Source organism: Dendrobates tinctorius, unplaced genomic scaffold (assembly GCF_039654945.1).
Source record: "Dendrobates tinctorius isolate UK_male_01 unplaced genomic scaffold, ASM3965494v1 ptg000001l, whole genome shotgun sequence".
In the NCBI taxonomy this organism is placed as follows: domain Eukaryota; kingdom Metazoa; phylum Chordata; class Amphibia; order Anura; family Dendrobatidae; genus Dendrobates; species Dendrobates tinctorius.
Window position 1 is genome coordinate 17,194,263 of NW_027361669.1, and position 19,542 is coordinate 17,213,804.

Genomic DNA, 19,542 nt, shown 5'->3' on the forward strand with positions numbered 1-19,542 from the left:
ACTAAAAAAATTTTTTTTAGGAAAAAAAAAGATTTTTTATTTTCACTGCTCTGCATTATAAACTTCTGTGAATCACCTGGGGGTTCAAAGTTCTCACTATGTATCTAGATAAGTTCCTTAGGGGGTCTAGTTTCCAAAATGGGGTCATTTGTGGGGGAGCTCCAAAGTTTAGGCACACAGGGGCTCTCCAAACACGACATGGTGTCCGCTAACGATTGGAGCTAATTTTCATTTCAAAAAGTCAAATGGCGCTCATTCCCTTCTGCGCCCTGCCATGCACCCAAACAGTGCCCCCCCCCCCCCACATATGGGGTACCAGCATACTCAGGACAATCTGGACAACAACTTTTGTGGTCCAATTTCTCCTGTTACCCTTGTGAAAATAAAAAATAGTGTGCTAAAAAATCATTTTTGAGGAAAAAAAATGATTTTTTATTTTCACTGCTCTATGTTATAAACTTTTGTGAAGCACTTGGGGGTTCAAAGTGCTCACTACACATCTAGATAAGTTCCTTAAGGGGTCTAGTTTCCAAAATGGTGTCACTTGTGGGGGAGCTCCAATGTTTAGGCACACAGGGGCTCTCCAAACACGACATGGTGTCCGATAACGATTGGAGCTAATTTTCCATTCAAAAAGTCAAATGGCGCTCCTTCCCTTCCGGGCCCTGCCGTGCACCCAAACAGTGGTTTATGACCACATATGAGGTATCGGTGTACTCAGGAGAAATTGCCCAACAAATTTTAGGATCCATTTTATCCTGTTGCCCATGTGAAAATGAAAAAACTGAGGCTAAAAGATAATTTTTGTGAAAAAAAGTACTTTTTTTTTATTTTTATGGATCAATTTGAGAAGCACCTGGGGGTTCAAAGTGATCACTATGCATCTAGATAAGTTCCTTGGGGGGTCTAGTTTCCAAAATGGGGTCACTTGTGGGGGAGCGCCAGTGTTTAGGCACACAGCGACTCTCCAAACGCGACATGGCAAGCGTTAAATATTCCAGCATATTTTCCATTCAAAAAGTCAAATGGCGCTCCTTCCCTTCTGAGCCCTGCCGTGCGCCCAAACAGTGGTTTTTGACCACATATGAGGTATCGGTGTACTCAGGGGAAATTGCCCAACAAATTTTAGGATCCATTTTATCCTGTTGCCCGTGTGAAAATGAAAAAATTGATGCTGAAAGAAAATTTTTGTTGGAAAAATTAAAATGTCCTTTTTTTCCTTCCATGTTGCTTTAGTTCCTGTGAAACACCTAAAGGGTTAATAATCGTCTTGAATGTAGTTTTGAGTAGCTTGAGGGGTGCAGTTTTTAGAATGGTGTCACTTTTGGGTATTTTCTGCCATATAGACCCCTCAAAGTGACTTCAAATGTGAGGTGGTCCCTAAAAAAAATGGTTTTGTAAATTTTGTTGTAAAAATGAGAAATCACTGGTCAACTTTTAACCCTTATAACTTCCTAACAAAAAAATATTTTGCTTCCAAAATTGTGCTGATGTAAAGTAGACATGTGGGAAATGTTATTTAGTAACTATTTTGTGTCACATAACTCTCTAGTTTAACAGAATAAAAATTCAAAATTTGAAAATTGCGAAATTTTCAAAATTTTCGCCAAATTTCTGATTTTTTCACAAATAAACGCAAAAATTATCGATCTAAATTTACCACTAACATGAAGCCCAATATGTCACGAAAAAACAATCTCAGAATCGCTAGGATGCGTTGAAGAGTTCCAGAGTTATTACCTCATAAAGGGACACTGGTCAGAATTGCAAAAAATGGCCAGGTCATTAAGGTCAAAATAGGCTGGGTCATGAAGGGGTTAAAGGGGATATCCGGGACTTTAATTAAAAAAAAAAAAAATGTGCCTAAGCACTAACATTCAGAGGGGTCACAGACAGCCCCTGATGTCATGTCAACAGAGCGTTTGTTTCTTTTCCTGCTCTCTGCCGTCAAATTAGGGAAGCCGGCTGTCAATCATCATGACACTAGTAGTCCCACCCTGTCAACAAGAAGAGAAACCACTGCTCTGTTGACAGGGAGCAGCTGAATCTCTGGCAGTATCGTTCAATGACTGGCGCTAGGTACAACAGTCAGGTAGTTGCCTCTGTTAACAACTACATTCCTGTTAGTGCTTAGGAACATTTTATTTTTTTTAAAGTCCCCCATATTTTCTTTAATGAATTAGTCACATTTCACGCCAGCTCTGCATTTAACGTGACTGGCATGCAAAACGCACAGAAGGCAGGGTCGCTGCTGCCGGAGGCCTGCGGCAGGAGTGGGGCGATGCTGCGGAATCAGGGCTGGAAGGAGGAGGTGTCGTGGAGGTGCGAGGCTGTGGGTCCTGGGCTTTCATAAAATGTCAGAACGAGATCTTGTCTTCCGAGATCTAAATAAGCGCATTCGCAAACTCCAATGGCCATTTTCCCAAAGTCCAGAACAGGGAAATCAATGGGAAAGGGACAACAATCACCGCCGCCATCTTACGAAAGCCCAGGGCCCACAACCTCGCGCCATCACCCTCCTGCAGCAGCGAACCTGCCTCCTGTGACCCCGCTTCACAGCAGCCGTTCCCCCTCCCTTCGGATGATCAGACACACCCCCATCATCCTCCCAAATTTTGGGGAAAAGGTGCGCCTTATAATCTGAAAAATATGGTAAATGGGGTCTCTGGACAGGTTTCCTTTAATGACAAGGCCTCAAAAGGCTTTAACCTCTACACCACCTTTGACGTACATGTCATGTCCCTGCCTTTTATTCGGGCTCGCATGCTGAGCCTGCATCTTTCACAGCAGATGATGGCTGACTGAATCAGTCATTATGCGCCTTTCACAGCTCTGGGTGGATAGGATCACTGTCAGCTGTTGTTAAACTGTTAAATGTTGCGTCAATCTCTGACAGCGCCATTTAACACGAATTGGCGGGAGGGGTGTCATTCCGTGACGTGATCGCCATGAGAGCTGGGAGTCTGCTGATAACGCCGCTATCCCTGCCCCTATCTGGGGCTCGAAGGGACTCGATTGCTCTCGCAGGCGATGCCATGGACTGCGACAGAGACAGGGCCCATTCCGGGGGGCTAGATACCCTGTGCTCGGTCACAGGGGAGGGCTCCTGGGCACGTTCGGAATCGCAGGCTTCACAAATCTGCATACTTTGCACATGTGGGAAGGCTGACCGACAGGAGGTGCACGCAACGTACAGAAACAAGTGCGTCTTAGCGTTTCTGGACATGGTGGCCCTGCTAGGTGATATGCTCGGGGGGGGTGCAAAAACCGCTTAGCCTCTGGCGAAAACAGAGGGTGGCCTTCCTCCTTCAGGGGTAGCACTTACTCTAGCCCTGTGTCTCCAGTCCTGGATCCCCTTAGGCGTCTGTCTAGCCTGCCGAACAGCTGCTCCTTTTTTTAAAAATAAGCGCCTCTGCGTGTGGGCGGGCCCTCGGAAGAAGAGGCAACCACCGGTGACGTCATGGGGAGGAGATTCTGTCCGCGGCCTAGCGCCAGCTGAAGCCGGGGACTAAATTTACAGCGTCCGCCCGAAGCCCCGGGGGCGGGTCCGCCGGAAGTAGACGAGTCACGGGGGCGCACCCCATACTACGCTGAAGCCCGAGGATGTGGCCGGAAAAAACGAGGCCATCAGCAATGCCGACCACGGGGGTCTACAGGAGCCCTCCCAGCCCACCTCAGGTTGGGGGGGGGGGATTAAGGACGGTGCAGGCACCCTAAATCCATCTTCCTTATAGGGGATGAGAAGAGCGACCGTCCGCCACCTTCCATCACCGCTGTTTGGCATTGGTGATGCAGTGGGGGGGGGGGGGGGGTCGCACGGACTATTCCTAGGCCTCTGTACAGCCTAGGGTTTCAATACCTTAGGGTGGTCAGGGCTCAGTCCGGCATCATGTCCCACGTTGCGGGAGAGGATACGTGGAGGCGACACTCACATGTGCTCGCCCGTTGTTGGTTTGGGGAGGTCGGACCCTTTCAATAGGGTCCGTCGCCCCTGTTTCATCTTCATGGAAAAAAGAAAAAATGAAAGAGTCTGAAAAAAAAAGACCAGACGTGTGCCTCCAACGGACACTGAGCAAGAACTGGTTTCACCTGCAACCGAGGCGAGGGTGTATACGGCGGAGGAGGAGCTAACCTTTTTTTCATTCACTTAGTGTCAGCCTCCAGGTGACAGTAGCATACACCCACAGTCCTGTGTCCCCCAATGAGGCGAAGGAGAAAAAACATGCTTGGTATCACTGCATTCGTAAAATTCAGATCTATTAAAATATAACATAACATAATCCAATTGGTAAACGGTGTAACGAGAAAAATATTGAAATGCCAGAATTATTTTTTTGTTTGGGCTGCCGCAACATGGAATGAAGTTAAGAAGAGATCAAAACATCACATCTACCCCAAATTGGTATCAGTAAAAACGTCAGCATAGAGCACAAAAAATAAGCCCTCATTCAGCCCTATACCCCGATAAATGAAAATATTATGGTTCCCGGAAAGTGGCGACCGAAGCAACATTTTTTTTTTTTTTTACAAATTTCCAAATTCTTTTCACCATTTAAATTTAAAAAAAGAAAAAACATGCAGGTTTGGTATCTGCGCAGACATACTGATCTGAGGAATTATATTGAAATTTCAATTTTACAGTGTAGTGAACATGGTAAATAAGAAACCCCCCAAAAATTGTGAAATTGCACTTTTTTTTGTAACTTCAATACACTTGGAATCATTCTTCTGCTCTCTAGTGCATCACGATTACCGTATTTTTCCCTTAGACGCACCTGATTATAAGACGCACCCCCAAATTTGGTGAAGAAAAAGAGAAAAAAATGTTTTTTTATGTTAAATGGAGGTGTGTCTTAAAATGCCAGTGTCCGTCTTACAAATCATATATATGTCCCTCATCCTGGTATCTATATAACCCCCATCCTGGCACATGGCCCCCTTGTGCTGGCACATAGCCCCCCATCCTATCCTGGATATGAGCCCCCCAGTCAGTATATGCTCCCCTGCTGGCACTCACATGGCCCCCCTCTCTCTATATGCCTCCCTGCTGGTATGCACACGGCCCCCCGTCCCTATATTTCCCCTGCTGGCACACATTGTCCCCCTGTCCCTATATTCTCCCCTGCTGGCATTCAAACAGCCCCCCATCCCTATGTTCCCCCCTGCTGGCACACATTGTCACTCCGATCCTATAATCCCCCCTGCTGGCACACATTGTCCCCCCGGTCCTATAATCCCCCCTGCTGGCACACATTGTCCCCCTGGTCCTATAATCCCCCCTGCTGGCACACTTTGTCCCCCCTCCATATATTCACCCCTGCTGGCACACATTGTCCCCCCCTCCATATATTCCCCCCTGCTGGCACACATTGTCCCCCCCGGTCCTATAATCCCCCCTGCTGGCACACATTGTCCCCCCCCTCCATATATTTCCCCCTGCTGGCACACATTGTCCCCCCGATCCTATAATCCCCCCTGCTGGCACACATTGTCCCCCCTCCATATATTTCCCCCTGCTGGCACACATTGTCCCCCCCTCCATATATTCCACCCTGCTGGCACATATTGCCCCCCCTCCATATATTCACCCCTGCTGGCACACATTGTCCCCCCCTCCATATATTCCCCCCTGCTGGCACACATTGTCCCCCCCCTCCATATATTCCCCCCTGCTGGCACATATTGCCCCCTCCCATCCCTTTATTCCCCCCTGCTGGCACACATGGCCCCTTGTTCATATATTTCCCCCTGCTGTCACACATGGTCCACATCCCTATATTTCTCCCCTGCTGGCAAGCACATTCTAAAATAATAAACAGTTAACTCACCTACTGATGATGGCTCCTGCTCCCAGCTCTCCTGTGGCTTACCTGTGTCTGTGCTGAGTCATCCTCCTCCTGCAGGGCACACGCAGCTGCTGCTCCTTCAAGCAGCTCATTGTAGCTACAGGACCTTCCATGATGTGACCAATAGGAGCTGCTCAGCTGCAGTAATGTGACTCGCAGTGCACACTGGGAGTCATGTGACCGCAGGTCCTATGGTCACATCATGCAAAGTCCTGAAGTGATGAGCTGCCTGAATGAGCTGCTGCTGCTGCTCACCCTGCAGGAGGAGGATGACAGCAGACTAGACACAGGGAAGCCATGGGGGAGCTGAGAGCAGGAGCGATCATCAGTAGGTAAGTGTCTATAGTGACTGGGGGTGAGTGCAGGCACATGTAATATGCACCGCTCCCCTGTCTACCAACTCGGCGCTGTTTCAGCACTGAGGTGATGGACAGCGGGTGCAGTGAATATTACATGAGCCTAATGAGCGGGAGCACAGGACCTCCTGCTGTCTCTGCAGACCCCATCTGGCCCACCCCAGCCCCGACTGCATGCCAGAGCCGCCCCCCCCCCCACTCTATAGCACAGCAGCACACAGATTCGCTTTATAAGATGCCGCCCCCACTTTCCCCCAAAATTTGGGGGAACAAAAGTGCGTCTTATAAAGCGAAAAATACGGTAAATTGATGGTGTCACAAAAAAGTACAACTTGCCCAGCAAAAAACAAGCCCTCATACGGTTATGTGGATGGAAAACTGGAAAAGTTATGGCTCTTGGAAGAAGAGGAGAAAAAAAAAAAGAAAAAATGGAAAATCACCTAGCTGTGATGGGGTTAAGATTCACCCAGACGCCAGACTTTCAAGTACAAGTTCTATCAATATTTTTCATAAACAGAACTGGTATATATTATAGTTTATGAGGCTGTTCACATATCCGAGTATGTCTGCACAAAATTAAACAGACATTTCCGATTCGAGTCTCGAATCAATCTCATCAATGCAAGTAAATACTAGCCTACAGGTTCATGGGGAAAAAAAAAAAAAAAAAATCAGACAGCAGTAATTGTGCCTTTTGAAACTGTTGGGTTGTTTGATATAGTTGAAGAAACTACAGTAGCTGCAGGAAATGCAGTGTAAGTCAGGAATCAATATGGTATCACATTAATCCAGGAAACAATTCATTGAAGCACAATTTGCTGTAATTAATTACATGTAGCATAGAGCAAGTAGGCAAACTGTGCCTGGCGCTTCTTTCGAAACAATTACAGAAAAAGTGTCTTTACTTTTTAAAGAGCAGCGGGAAAAAAAGGAGGAAGAATACCAAATAAATAAAATGCCTTCTAAATGGTGACTAACGCCAGTCTGTGTTTGCTGAAGGTGAAAAATCCCTTTCTGAGCAAGCTATTGTGCCACTGCTGACATACTTACGTTATCCTGGCTAGTTTGTCCCGTGTCTGATTAATATCCTTGTGTTTTCCATACAACCAATCTTCAAGTTGCTTCTTGCTTGGAAAATACCCCAACAGTGATGTTAACTCATCACTGTGTCTAGACTTTATTTTTCGAATATGTTCATCTTTTTCAGCCTACATGACCAAGAGTGAAAAAACACATTTAACAATATTTATTATAAACAGAGAAAATAAAAAGTTTGAAGCACAAGGTAAAAATCTTAAAGAAATCAGTAAATAATTAAAGGGGGTATCCAGGACTTTGGTTATTTTTTTGTATGGGCTAAGAACTCTGATAGAAACAGACTCAGGTGGTGACTCCCTTCCTCCTTTGACATATCAACAGAGCAACTCTTTCTCCTCCGCTCTGCTTTGTCGGCGGTGGGCCACTGCCAACGTCATGCCGATTGAAGGCCGGCTCCCTACATTTAGGTAGCAGGAAGTCAGCTGTCAATCAGCATGACATCGGCAGTGACTCCATGTTGACTGAGTAGCAAAGAAGGCGTAGCTCTATCGACGCAATATGTCACCAGAAGAGTGAGAATTGCTGCCGGAGCAGTCTGTGACCGTTGTGAGCCTGCATAGATTGTTGCTTGGCACAACAGGCAGTAAGATGGTACCTACCTTCTGGTAAGTTTTTAGCCCCATATAAAAAAAATAAGCAAAGCCACAGATAACCCCATTTAAGAATACTTAATTCTAGTCCGAAAGCTCCTTTATGTTTAACTTCAATTTTAGAGAATCTTCACCTTATCTTTCTTCAGCATATCCATCTGCGTGCGAGTCATAGTATGCATGTTCATTTGTTCCATTTCCTGATCCAGCTTCCGGACAGTTCTGTCCAACTCAGACCTCTGATTCTGTAGCTGCAAGACTTCTGTTTTTAGGGCTTCCACATTGCAACTGCTTTCTGCACTTTCCAGCTCACGTACCTGATAGAAATTAAAAGTCAAATTTACTTACAATAGCAATGACAGACACAACTGTTTTTAATAAGGTTTTGTTTCTTTCATTAACTCAATTTGACAAGTATCTTTTCTTCTTTTATTTTTTATATAGCGCTAACATATTCCGCAGCGCTTTACAGTTTGCACACATTATCATCGCTGTCCCCGATTGGGCTCACAATCTAAATTCCCCTTCAGTATGTCTTTGGAGTGTGGAAGGAATCCGGAGAACCCAGAGGAAAACCACGCAAATACGGGGAGAACATACAAACTCCCTGCAGATGATGATCTTGGTGGGATTTGAATCCAGGACTCCAGTGTTGCAAAGCAACAGTGCTAACCACTGAGCCACCGTGATATATATATATATATATATATATATATATATATATATATATATATATATATATATATATATATATATATATACCCACATACAAATACATACATACACACACATACATACACACATCTCTGGCAAAAGAGTAAGAGACCACTTTCAAATTTTCAGTTTGTCTGATTTTCTCTTTATAGGTACATTTTTGGGTAAAATGTAAATTGCGCTTTTATTCTATAAACTACTGACAACATCTCTTCTAATTTCCAAGCACTACATTTTGTATGTATCTTCAGAAAATGAGAAGTGGCAAAAATGACAAAATAATGCAGTGCTTGCAGACCTCAAATAATGCTAAGAAAACAAATTCATAATCATTTAGAAACAATACTAATGTTTTAACTCAGGAAGAGTTCAGAAATCAATATTTTGTGGAATAACCATGATTTTTAATCTCAGCTTTTATGCGTCTTGGCATGCTTTCCACAAACACTGCTTTTGGATGACATTATGCCACTCCTGGTACATAAATTTACGCAGTTCTTCTTTGTTTGATGGCTTGTGACTATCCATCTTCCTCTTGATTACATTCCAGAGGTTTTCAATGGGGTTCAGGTCTCGAGAATGGGCTGCCCATGACAGGGATTTGATGTGGTGGTCCTTCATCCACACATAGATTGACCTAGCTGTGTGGCATGGCGCATTGTCCTGCTGGAAAAACAAGTCCTCAGAGTTGGGGAACATTGCCTGAGCAGAAGGAATCAACTCTTAATCCAGGATAACCTTTTTTGTGGCTTGATTCATACGTCCTTCGTAAAGATTAAACTGCCCAATTTCAGCCTTGCTGAAGCATCCCCATATCATCACCGATCCTCCACCAAATTTCACAGTGGGTGCAAGACACTGTGGCTTGTACGCCTCTCCAGGTCTCTGTCTAACCATTAGATGACCAGGTGCTGGACAAAGCTGAAAATTAGACTCATCAGAGAAGATTACCTTACTCCAGTCCTCTATGGTCCAATCCTTATGGTCTTTGGCAAACTTCAGCCTGGCTCTCCTTTGCATTTCACTCTAACTACCATTTGCCATTCCTTTTGTAGGTCACTTGATGTCATCTTGCGGTTGCTGAGTGACATTCAAATAAGATGACTGTCATCATGGTCAGTGGAGAATCGTTTTCACCCTCTGCCAGTCTGTAGCTTTGTTGTCCCCAATGTCTGCTGCTTGACCTTGTTGTAATGGACTACCATCTAAGGAATTTTAAGGATGGAGGCAACATGATGCTCCCTGTATCCCTCTGCACGTAAAGCCAGAATTGAGGCCTTTTTTTCCTCACTCAAGACTTTTCTTTTCAACTCCTTTGGCATGTTTAGAAGTTATTTTTTCATTTCTATTACTTTTGGGATATTACTAGCACTTGTTTTGTCATCCAGCTTGTCCTATTGCAAGAGGACTGTGAACACCACAGCAGGGTTTTTTATACTCTCCTTCGTTAAATAAGATTCAGTTCAGGTGACCACAGAAGCACATTAAGTAGAATGAGGTGTACTCTGGTTGGAATTCAACTGACACTGGAATGGAATGGCTGTCAGACATGTAGAGAAGCTGATTTTTATAAAACTGTGCAGTGACCTCTTAATTTTTGCCAGAGCTGTATGTATATATGTAAGTATGTATATGTGTATATATATATATACAGTCATATGTAAAAGTTTGGGCACCCCTATTAATGTTAACCTTTTTTCTTTATAACAATTTTGGTTTTTGCAACAGCTATTTCAGTTTTATATATCTAATAACTGATGGACTCAGTTATATTTCTGGATTCAAATGAGGTTTATTGTACTAACAGAAAATGTGCAATCTGCATTTAAACAAAATTTGACCGGTGCAAAAGTATGGGCACCCTTATCATTTTCTTGATTTGAACACTCCTAACTACTTTTTACTGACTTCCTGAAGCACTAAATTGGTTTTGTAACCTCATTGAGCTTTGAACTTCATAGCCAGGTGTATCAAATCATGAGAAAAGGTATTTAAAATGGCCACTTGCAAGTAGTTCTCCTATTTGATTCTCCTATGAAGAGTGGCATCATGGGCTCCTCAAAACAACTCTCAAATGATCTGAAAACAAAGATTATTCAACATAGCTTTTCAGGGGAAGGATACAAAAAGTTGTCTCAGAGATTTAACCTGTCAGTTTCCACTGTGAGTAACATAGTAAGGAAATGGAAGAACACAGGTACAGTTCTTGTTAAGCCCAGAAGTGGCAGGCCAAGAAAAATATCAGAAAGGCAGAGAAGAAGAATGGTGAGAACAGTCAAGGACAATCCACAGACCACCTCCAAAGACCTGCAGCATCATCTTGCTGCAGATGGTGTCACTGTGCACCGGTCAACAATACAGCGCATGCATAACGCCTTTTTGTATGACCAAACAACTCAATCTTTGTTTCATCAGTCCACAGGACCTTCTTCCAAAATGTAACTGGCTTGTCCAAATGTGCTTTTGCATACCTCAGGCGACTCTGTTTGTGGCGTGCTTGCAGAAACGGCTTCTTTCGCATCACTCTCCCATACAGCTTCTCCTTGTGCAAAGTGCGTTGTATTGTTGACCGATGCACAGTGACACCATCTGCAGCAAGATGATGCTGCAGGTCTTTGGAGGTGGTCTGTGGATTGGCCTTGACTGTTCTCACCATTCTTCTTCTCTGCCTTTCTGATATTTTTCTTGGCCTGCCACTTCTGGGCTTAACAAGAACTGTACCTGTGTTCTTCCATTTCCTTACTATGTTACTCACAGTGGAAACTGACAGGTTAAATCTCTGAGACAACTTTTTGTATCCTTCCCCTGAAAAGCTATGTTGAATAATCTTTGTTTTCAGATCATTTGAGAGTTGTTTTGAGGAGCCCATGATGCCACTCTTGATAGGAGAATCAAATAGGAGAACTACTTGCAAGTGGCCACTTTAAATACCTTTTCTCATGATTTGATACACCTGGGTATGAAGTTCAAAGCTCAATGAGGTTACAAAACCAATTTAGTGCTTCAGGAAGTCAGTAAAAAGTAGTTAGGAGTGTTCAAATCAAGAAAATGATAAGGGTGCCCATACTTTTGCACCGGTGAAATTTTGTTTAAATGCAGATTGCACATTTTCTGTTAGTACAATAAACCTCATTTGAATCCAGAAATATAACTGAGTCCATCAGTTATTAGATATATGAAACTGAAATACCTGTTGCAAAAACCAAAATTGTTATAAAGAAAAAAGGTTAACATTAATAGGGGTGCCCAAACTTTTACATATGACTGTATATATATATATATATATATATATATATATATATATATATATATACACACACACATACATACATACATATACACACACATACACTGCTCAAAAAAATTAAGGGAACACTTAAACAACAGACTATAACTCCAAGTAACTCAAGCTTCTGTGAAATCAAACTGTCCACTTAGGAAGCAACACTGATTGACAATAATGAAAGAAGAAGCGATCCATCTGAGTGCTCTGGTGATTTATTGAATGCTGTTCAAACAACAGAACGTTGTTTACGCGTTTCTGGCTAGACGCCCTTAATAATGGAGTGGTTCTGCGGGTGGGGACCACAGACCACATCTCAGGACTAATGCTTTCTGGCTGATGTTTTGGTCACTTTTGAATGTTGCTTGTGCTTTCACACTCGTGGTAGCATGAGACGGACTCTACAACCCACACAAGAGGCTCAGGTAGTGCAGCTCATCCAGGATGGCACATAAATGCGAGCTGTGGCAAGAAGGTTTGCTGTGTCTGTCAGCGTAGTGTCCAGAGGCTAGAGGGGCTACCAGGAGACAGGCCAGTACACCAGGAGATATGGAGGGGGCCGTAGAAGCGCAACAACCCAGCAGCAGGACCGCTACCTCCGCCTTTGTGCAAAGAGGAACAGGAGGAGCACTGCCAGAGCTCTGCAAAATGACCTCCAGCAGGCCACAAATGTGCATGTGTCTGCACAAACGGTTGGAAACCGACTCCATGAGGATGGTCTGAAGGTCAGACATCCACAGACAGGGGTTGTACTCACAGCCCAACACTGTGCAGGACACTTGGCATTTGCCACAGAACACCAGGATTGGCAAATTCGCCAGTGGCGCCCTGTGCTCTTCACAGATGAAAGCAGGTTCACACTGAGCACATGACAGATGTGACAGAGTCTGGAGACGCCGTGGTCTCTCATATTTGAAGAGGGCCTTCTTCCAAGAGCAATTTTTACATCTCTCCACAAGTGTTCAATGAGATTTAGATTCAGACACATTGCTGGCCACTTTAGAACTCTTAGGTGGTTTGCTTCCATCCATTTCTGGATGCTTCTTGATGTATGGGGTCTTTGTCCTGCGGTATGATCCATGACCTAGGAAGCAAACTCAGCTTTCTTACACTGGGCACTATATTGGGACCCAAAATCCTTTGGTAATCTTCAGATTTCAAGATGCATTGCACACATTCAACACACCGAGCCTGAGAAGTAGCAAAACAACCCCAAAATATCTTTGAACCTGTAGGTACTGCGTTTTCTTTGTAGACCTCATTCCGCTTTTGGTAAACCATACAATTTTGTGCTTTATCAAAAAGTTCCATCTTGGTCTCATCTGTCCACAAGACGCATTCCCAGAAGGATTTTGGCTTACTCATGTACTTTTTTGCAAACTGCAGTCCAAATTTTTTTGCCTCTGTTTCAGCAGTGGGGTCCTCCTACCATAGTGTTTCATTTCATTTAACCCCTCCCAGACATGCGCCGTATATGTACGGCGCATGTCGGGTCTCTCCGGCACTGAGCCCACATCTTTCCCATGACACGTCAGCTGATTTCAGCAGCTGACACGTGCCCCTAACAGCCGCGGATGGAATCGCGATCCACCTGCGGGTGTAACCTCTTTAATGCAGTTGTCAATCTCTGACAGTGGCATTTAATGTGAACGTGTGGGAAGCACGTCGCTAATCCCGCTGTGTCACATAACCGCAGGTCGCCATGACAACCCGGGGTCTGCAGCAGACCTCTGTGGTTGTCATTGCCGGATTGCTATGAGCGCCGTCCAGCGGTCGGCGCTCATAGCAAGTGAGCATTTCTGCTGCACAGAGCAGGGCTGCAGCCCTGATCTATGTAACATAAGCGATCAGATGATCGCAGCTTCTGGTCTCACATGGAGACTACTGAAGCCGGTGAAGAGTAAAAAAAAAATATGTTTTTAAAAAACATAAAAAATATAAAATTTGAAATCACCATAATTTCACCCCATTCTAAATAAAACAATTAAAGAAATAAAAAATACACATTTTGTATAACCGCATTCAGAATAGCCCAATCTATCAAGTTATAAAAAGAATTAATCCAATTGGTAAATGGCGTAGCGAGAAAAAAGTCAAAACGCCAGAATTACGTTTTTTTGGTCACCTCAACATTGCATTAAAATGCAATAACGGGCTATCAAAAGATAGTATAAACACCAAAAATGGCATCATTAAAAACATCAGCTCGATGCGCAAAATAAAAGCCTCAACCCAGCTCCAGATCACGAAAAATGGAGACGCTACGGGTCTCGGAATATGACACTTTTTTTTTTTAAACAAACTTTGGATTTTTTTCCAGCACTTAAATAAAAAAAAGAATCTATACACATGCCCCGCCACCCATTCCCGCCGCGCCCTCAGCATCTGCTTCCAGCCAGGGTACGCGAGGTGCAGGTGTCCTCCTCCTCCTCTCTCTCCTTCCCCATCGTGGGAACGATCCCAACAGAGCCAACACCTATCCGCAGCAATAGGCATTTGCTTACGCCAGCTAGCGGTTGCACCACCAATGAAAACACAAGTGTACTAGAGATACAGGACTTTATCAGACGCTAGTTACAGTCTCCTGATGGCAATCACCCCTCATACTGTATATACAGTGACGACACCCAGTTGCAGCACAAGGCATTTCCCTTCACCAGCTACACGCTGCACCACCAATAATGATATAAGTAAGTACCCTGTAGACCTTACAGATACTAACTGGTCAATCGACTAGCTACAGTTGTATTTACATATATATTATCTCCAGGCCACTCATAGTCACGTATTGGACCAAGGTTCTCATGTTCCTGGGTCGCCCTCCCAGGGCCGTGGAGTGCTCGGTACCGGGCCGGTGTTAGGGGGATATGTCATGGCAGCGGTGACCCGGTCCGTGGCCCTGGGCCCCCAAAAATCAATGGAAGTTTGTAATGTAGTTTAAGTGGAATAGGTCGTGACGCCACCTGTGGTGCTCGGCAAGTGAGATGTTAGGCCAACACTGCATGCGGATCCTCTGGGGCTGGTGGTATGTTGCAGCATAGATGGTGTAGCTGCCCACAGGGGAAGCTGTAGCCCCAGGGCCATGTAGTTGCAATGGATGAGGAGAGGCACAGGCGGTGTAAATGATGGTACTCAGATGTAGCGGTGCTGAGCGGGTTGGTGCAAGAATGAATGGAGGACCCCGAGTCTTGCAGTTCCAAAGCTTTACTCACAGTCTGCGGTACACAAGGGTGCCTGCCACCAGGCCGTGCCCTCCGGGTCAGAGACTCAGCCAACCTCCAGGCCAGATGGAAAGCTCCTCTCCAACACTCCGCCAACATGTACCTTCCTGAATGACTCCTCTATAGCGCCTTTAAGTATGAAGATCTCCAGTACCGTGGCACACTGGAGTTCCTCCTAACAGATGTTCCCAAGAACTCTACTTGTATGGCAGACAGCTGTAGCCTCCTTCGGGGACTCCCTTCTCCTGAGCCCCGGCTCTCTAATCAGTTGCTGTTGTGCCCCAAGTCTTAGATGGGAGTAGTGCATTTCCAGCCAACTACTCCACCGGTGTCTGCTGCAGAACCATAAGTGTCCATACAACCTCGGGGACCGGGCCCCGGCCTTGAGCTGAGAACCTATAGGCAGGGTTCCTCTTCCAACCCACGTCCTCTCTGTTATCCTACTCCTTCGTTCCGTACTTGTCTTTCTCTCTCTTATGGAAGCTTAGGTTTCAGTTCTACATCTTTCTCCTTCTTTTCCTTTCCCGTGCCAGCTGGCTCAGATCACTGAGGCAGCTGCAGCACTCCTTCCTCCATCCCTTCTTCCAGGGATCCTCACTCCTGTCTGAGTGACTTCCTACCCGACTGACCTCCTGTCAGACTGACCTGTAATCCTACACTTTTCCACTCTTTTATGTGTCTCAACTCCACCCACCTCCCAGCACATCCAGTGTTCCAAACAGGGAACCACCAGAGGTGCTCTGCTACTCTCTAAGCACTGAGCCGCAATGTGGTTGTGCAGAACTACCCTGTTGTGTGGGGTGCGAGTGTTGGAGTGTGGAAAGGAGTTCCCACCTTACCTGGATGGTGGGGCACTACACCTTAGGATAAGGTGCAGTACCTCTGTGGCAACTGAGCCTCAGGGGCGCCACATTCCATCTACAGGCAGCACTTTAATCCAGTAAGTGCTATATACTCAATAGCACTTTGGATCCTAAACCACATCCTCTCATACCAAAACCCCTTATCCAACTACATTATTTCAGTCTCTGCACAAGCAAGAAAGTGTTCCAACATGACAGTTGGGTTTTAATTTACTATATGTGCTATAAACTACTCTGAAGGACAAGCTTCGACACTCATCATTTGTCGATTCCATTAAGCAGACAAGCATCTACGAACAGATAGCTTGCATGTAATTTTATAAATATATGAATTGGGTATTAACCATCATGTACAGTATATCACTATTACCTTACTAGCATCCACTACTGAATACACCTTCTACCTATGGACCTATGAATAGAGTTCAACATCCTCTACCATAAAAATGAGTATATCAGATTCCTTGATATCTCTATTCCATTTATATTACCAGGTGTACTTTTTATCCCCAGTATAGCACGGTGAATACTTCATTCTATTTACTTTGCTAAATGCTTTGCTGAAGTCAAGATATACTATATCTTCAGCATTTCCCTGATCCACCAAGTCAGTAATTTTGTCATAGAAGTCCTGTCCTGCAATGCCTGTACAAGAGGAAAGAGAAAGCAAATCAGAAAAACTATACTACATTTCTAATTGGAGGTATTTGCTAATATTATTATTATTACTCCTAATACACATTGGAATAGTATCTTGGAGATACCCCTTTAAGGTGTCAGTTCAATCACATACTTAACTTATCTTGGAAAACCGAGATACAACTCACCGTCTTTACGAGTTCTTCATCAAGTTCTTGTAATCTGTCTGAGGAGCCTTCTAGCTGTTGGAGCTCTAACTTAATGCTCTTAAGATCAGTTTGTTTTTTGGTTTGCATGGTAATTTTCAGCTCAATTGTACGTTCAAGGCCAGTCTTCTTGTCTCTTATTTCATCAATTTGTCTCTGCTTCATTCTTTCCTTATCTGAAAATTCTTTCTTCATTACAAAAAAAAAAAAAAAATCAAAACCAATCACATCAGCATTCCATAAAGTCTGCATTGATGTCTAATACGGAAACACTTTTGATTTAAATCATCACTCCAGCGTTTTGGTATTGTTTTTATTTTACAGCTGGAGTGGTAACACTATTGTAAGTTACTTTGCCCTTAGTAATATATTTACCAGCCATCATCTTCTTCATGGGCGCCGCTACGGTAGTCTTCTGCAGTTTGTGATCTGCTGTACCATCTTGCAGTGTTTGCTGTGTGTGCCAGAGGTCACTTCTTAATGGAAGACTATGAAAGGCAGAAAGAAGCTTTCATAGACTTTACATTAATAGCTCCTGACTAGGAGCTGCGGTTACAAGATGGTGTAGCGGGACCAGAACAGTGCCAAGTACAGAAGACGGTGGCTGGTAGGATTATTACTAGGGGTAGGAAACATGGATTAGTGATACCACTCCAGCACAGAAATAAAAAACGCTAGAGTGGTGATTTAATACATGTGTATTTTCAAGTAATTGTGAAATTGGGTATCTCATTTTCATAAAGAACACAATTCCTAGTAGCTTCTTGCCAAGTAAAGAATGTAATGAATCTACTCTCTCTGCATTGTATCCTTACCATTGTTTGATTAACATCTGCTTCATCTTTTTCTTGTCTGTCTTTCATTAGCCTCTGGAAGCTAGTTATCTGTCTGCTGTTTAATGGAGTGTGCTCAAATCCATCAAATTCTAATTGCAAGGCTAAAGCCTTTATAAGGGAGTCTCGAGATCTGATCTGTTGTTGATGTTGGTCAGCCTCCATTTGCAAACGTCCTGAATATAAAGAATAATAAAATTAATTACACTGAATCAAAATAGTAAGGGCTTTTACTACAATTTTTTAAACTGATGTTTGTCATGAAAATATTTCTAAACATTTCTAAAAATTAAAGTTTACTTTAACACTATTTGTGTACTTACTTTGACATCATGCAGTAATTAACTCTGCAAACCTCGAAGTTAATAGATAAATTTTAGTCATCCAAAGTTGCCTAAGTATAAGTTTCTAACTGCAGTTTGCTGCTTAAGTTTATCATGTTCTAGATAAAGCCCTAATATGCCTTAAAGGTCCACCCGGACCCCACAAATCACTACCATTTGTATATTTCTTTAGAAATTCCCTGTGTATTAAGCCCTTTATAGTGTTTGACACATTAACATATCATTAGAAAAAGTATATCTGAAGTATATCTGGGTGTACTGTACTCTTCTTCACTTCAGAGGCACACTGCGCATGTCCGGAAGCAGAGAAGAAGCTCAACTAGTCTGAGGAAACTAAAGCCCAATCAACTAGTCAAAAGGTTACTTTGCACATAAAAATGGACTTTAGAGGGAGGGACAGGGAGGTGAGCAGCTAATTGCTGCATAGAAATCAATTGACTGGAAAGAGCTGGCAGGGATGTTAAGAGTAAACTCCTCTCCTGAAATGTAACTACGGCCACCCTCAGCCAGGCACTGAAGGTCCTGGTCCATGGACTGAAGGTCCTGCTATACACTATAAAATCTCTCATTGCAGGAGAATGACAGCAGATACACAGCATGAAAGTATGCAAGTTTGCAGTAGACTTGCTTTTTCTAACTAATTAAAGCAATTTAAGAGCTTGAGAGCACAACTTTAATGTCAACAGGAACCTTCTACTTCTGCTCACACATAAGTGCAGGACTAGTTACATTTATGCATATTAGAATTGTGCCTAGCAAGAAGCTGAGTATCTGTAAGTCAATTAAAAATGGACCAACATATTGTTTTGAGGTGAAACATTAAAAATAAAAGTTAAAAACCTTGCTGCACCAGAAGTTCTCCTTTCTCTCTGTTAAATCTTTGATAGTCTTTAACTAATCTATCATTTTCACGTTGGTAATCATTGAGTTTTCGCTCCTTCTCTTTCACAGTCCTCTGATGATTTTGATACATCTCATTTAGTTCCTCATCACTTCCTTGGAAGACCTAAAATGACAACAGTTGTCATCATACAAATCACACACTCTACGAATTAACACAATGTTTACAAATTTGAAAATGTATGCATCCTGAAACGGGAGCCATCATGAGAAAATGACACTGTTTAAATCAGGTTATTTGTGGTAAATGTATTTTTTAAATATTTCTGCCTTTTTTTTTTTTTCAGATCCCAGTCTGTATTAAAAATAACCAAATGATCAATTTTCACACTACAGCTTTTTAGACTCTAACATCCTGTTTCAAGAAACAACACGAATGTAGCCTCAATGAGCAGACATTGTCCCTATATCTTCAGCTGAAGCATCACAATCATGTGCAAAAAAGTTATTGTGAAGGGGGAGAGGTAGCTATGACATTGTCTATTGTGAATGATGTATCCTGTGTTACAAGATGTGTTTAGAGGTATTACTCGTCACTATAATTCTGCCTCTGATAATTAAGAGCCTTGATGAAAACTTTTCCTGAAAAAACTGGGTAGGATTCTAAAAAGGCCACAGTGGCCAATGTGAAAATTTCAAGATTAGTATT

At 43.5% G+C, this 19,542-nt stretch overlaps 1 protein-coding gene across 4 annotated transcripts in view; it reads right to left on the reverse strand.

Annotated features, from left to right (window-relative positions):
- RAD50 (RAD50 double strand break repair protein) overlaps positions 1-19,542 on the reverse strand; it is a 202,183-nt gene that overhangs the window by 124,924 nt on the left and 57,717 nt on the right. For all 4 annotated transcript variants that reach the window (XM_073569696.1, XM_073569486.1, XM_073569566.1 and 1 more), the window contains 5 exons: positions 18,834-18,999; positions 17,632-17,825; positions 16,799-17,005; positions 8,025-8,207; positions 7,253-7,410 (listed from right to left, as the gene is read on the reverse strand). In XM_073569696.1, coding sequence (XP_073425797.1) covers positions 7,253-7,410; positions 8,025-8,207; positions 16,799-17,005; positions 17,632-17,825; positions 18,834-18,999 — 908 coding nt within the window. The remainder of the gene's footprint in view (positions 1-7,252; positions 7,411-8,024; positions 8,208-16,798; positions 17,006-17,631; positions 17,826-18,833; positions 19,000-19,542) is intronic.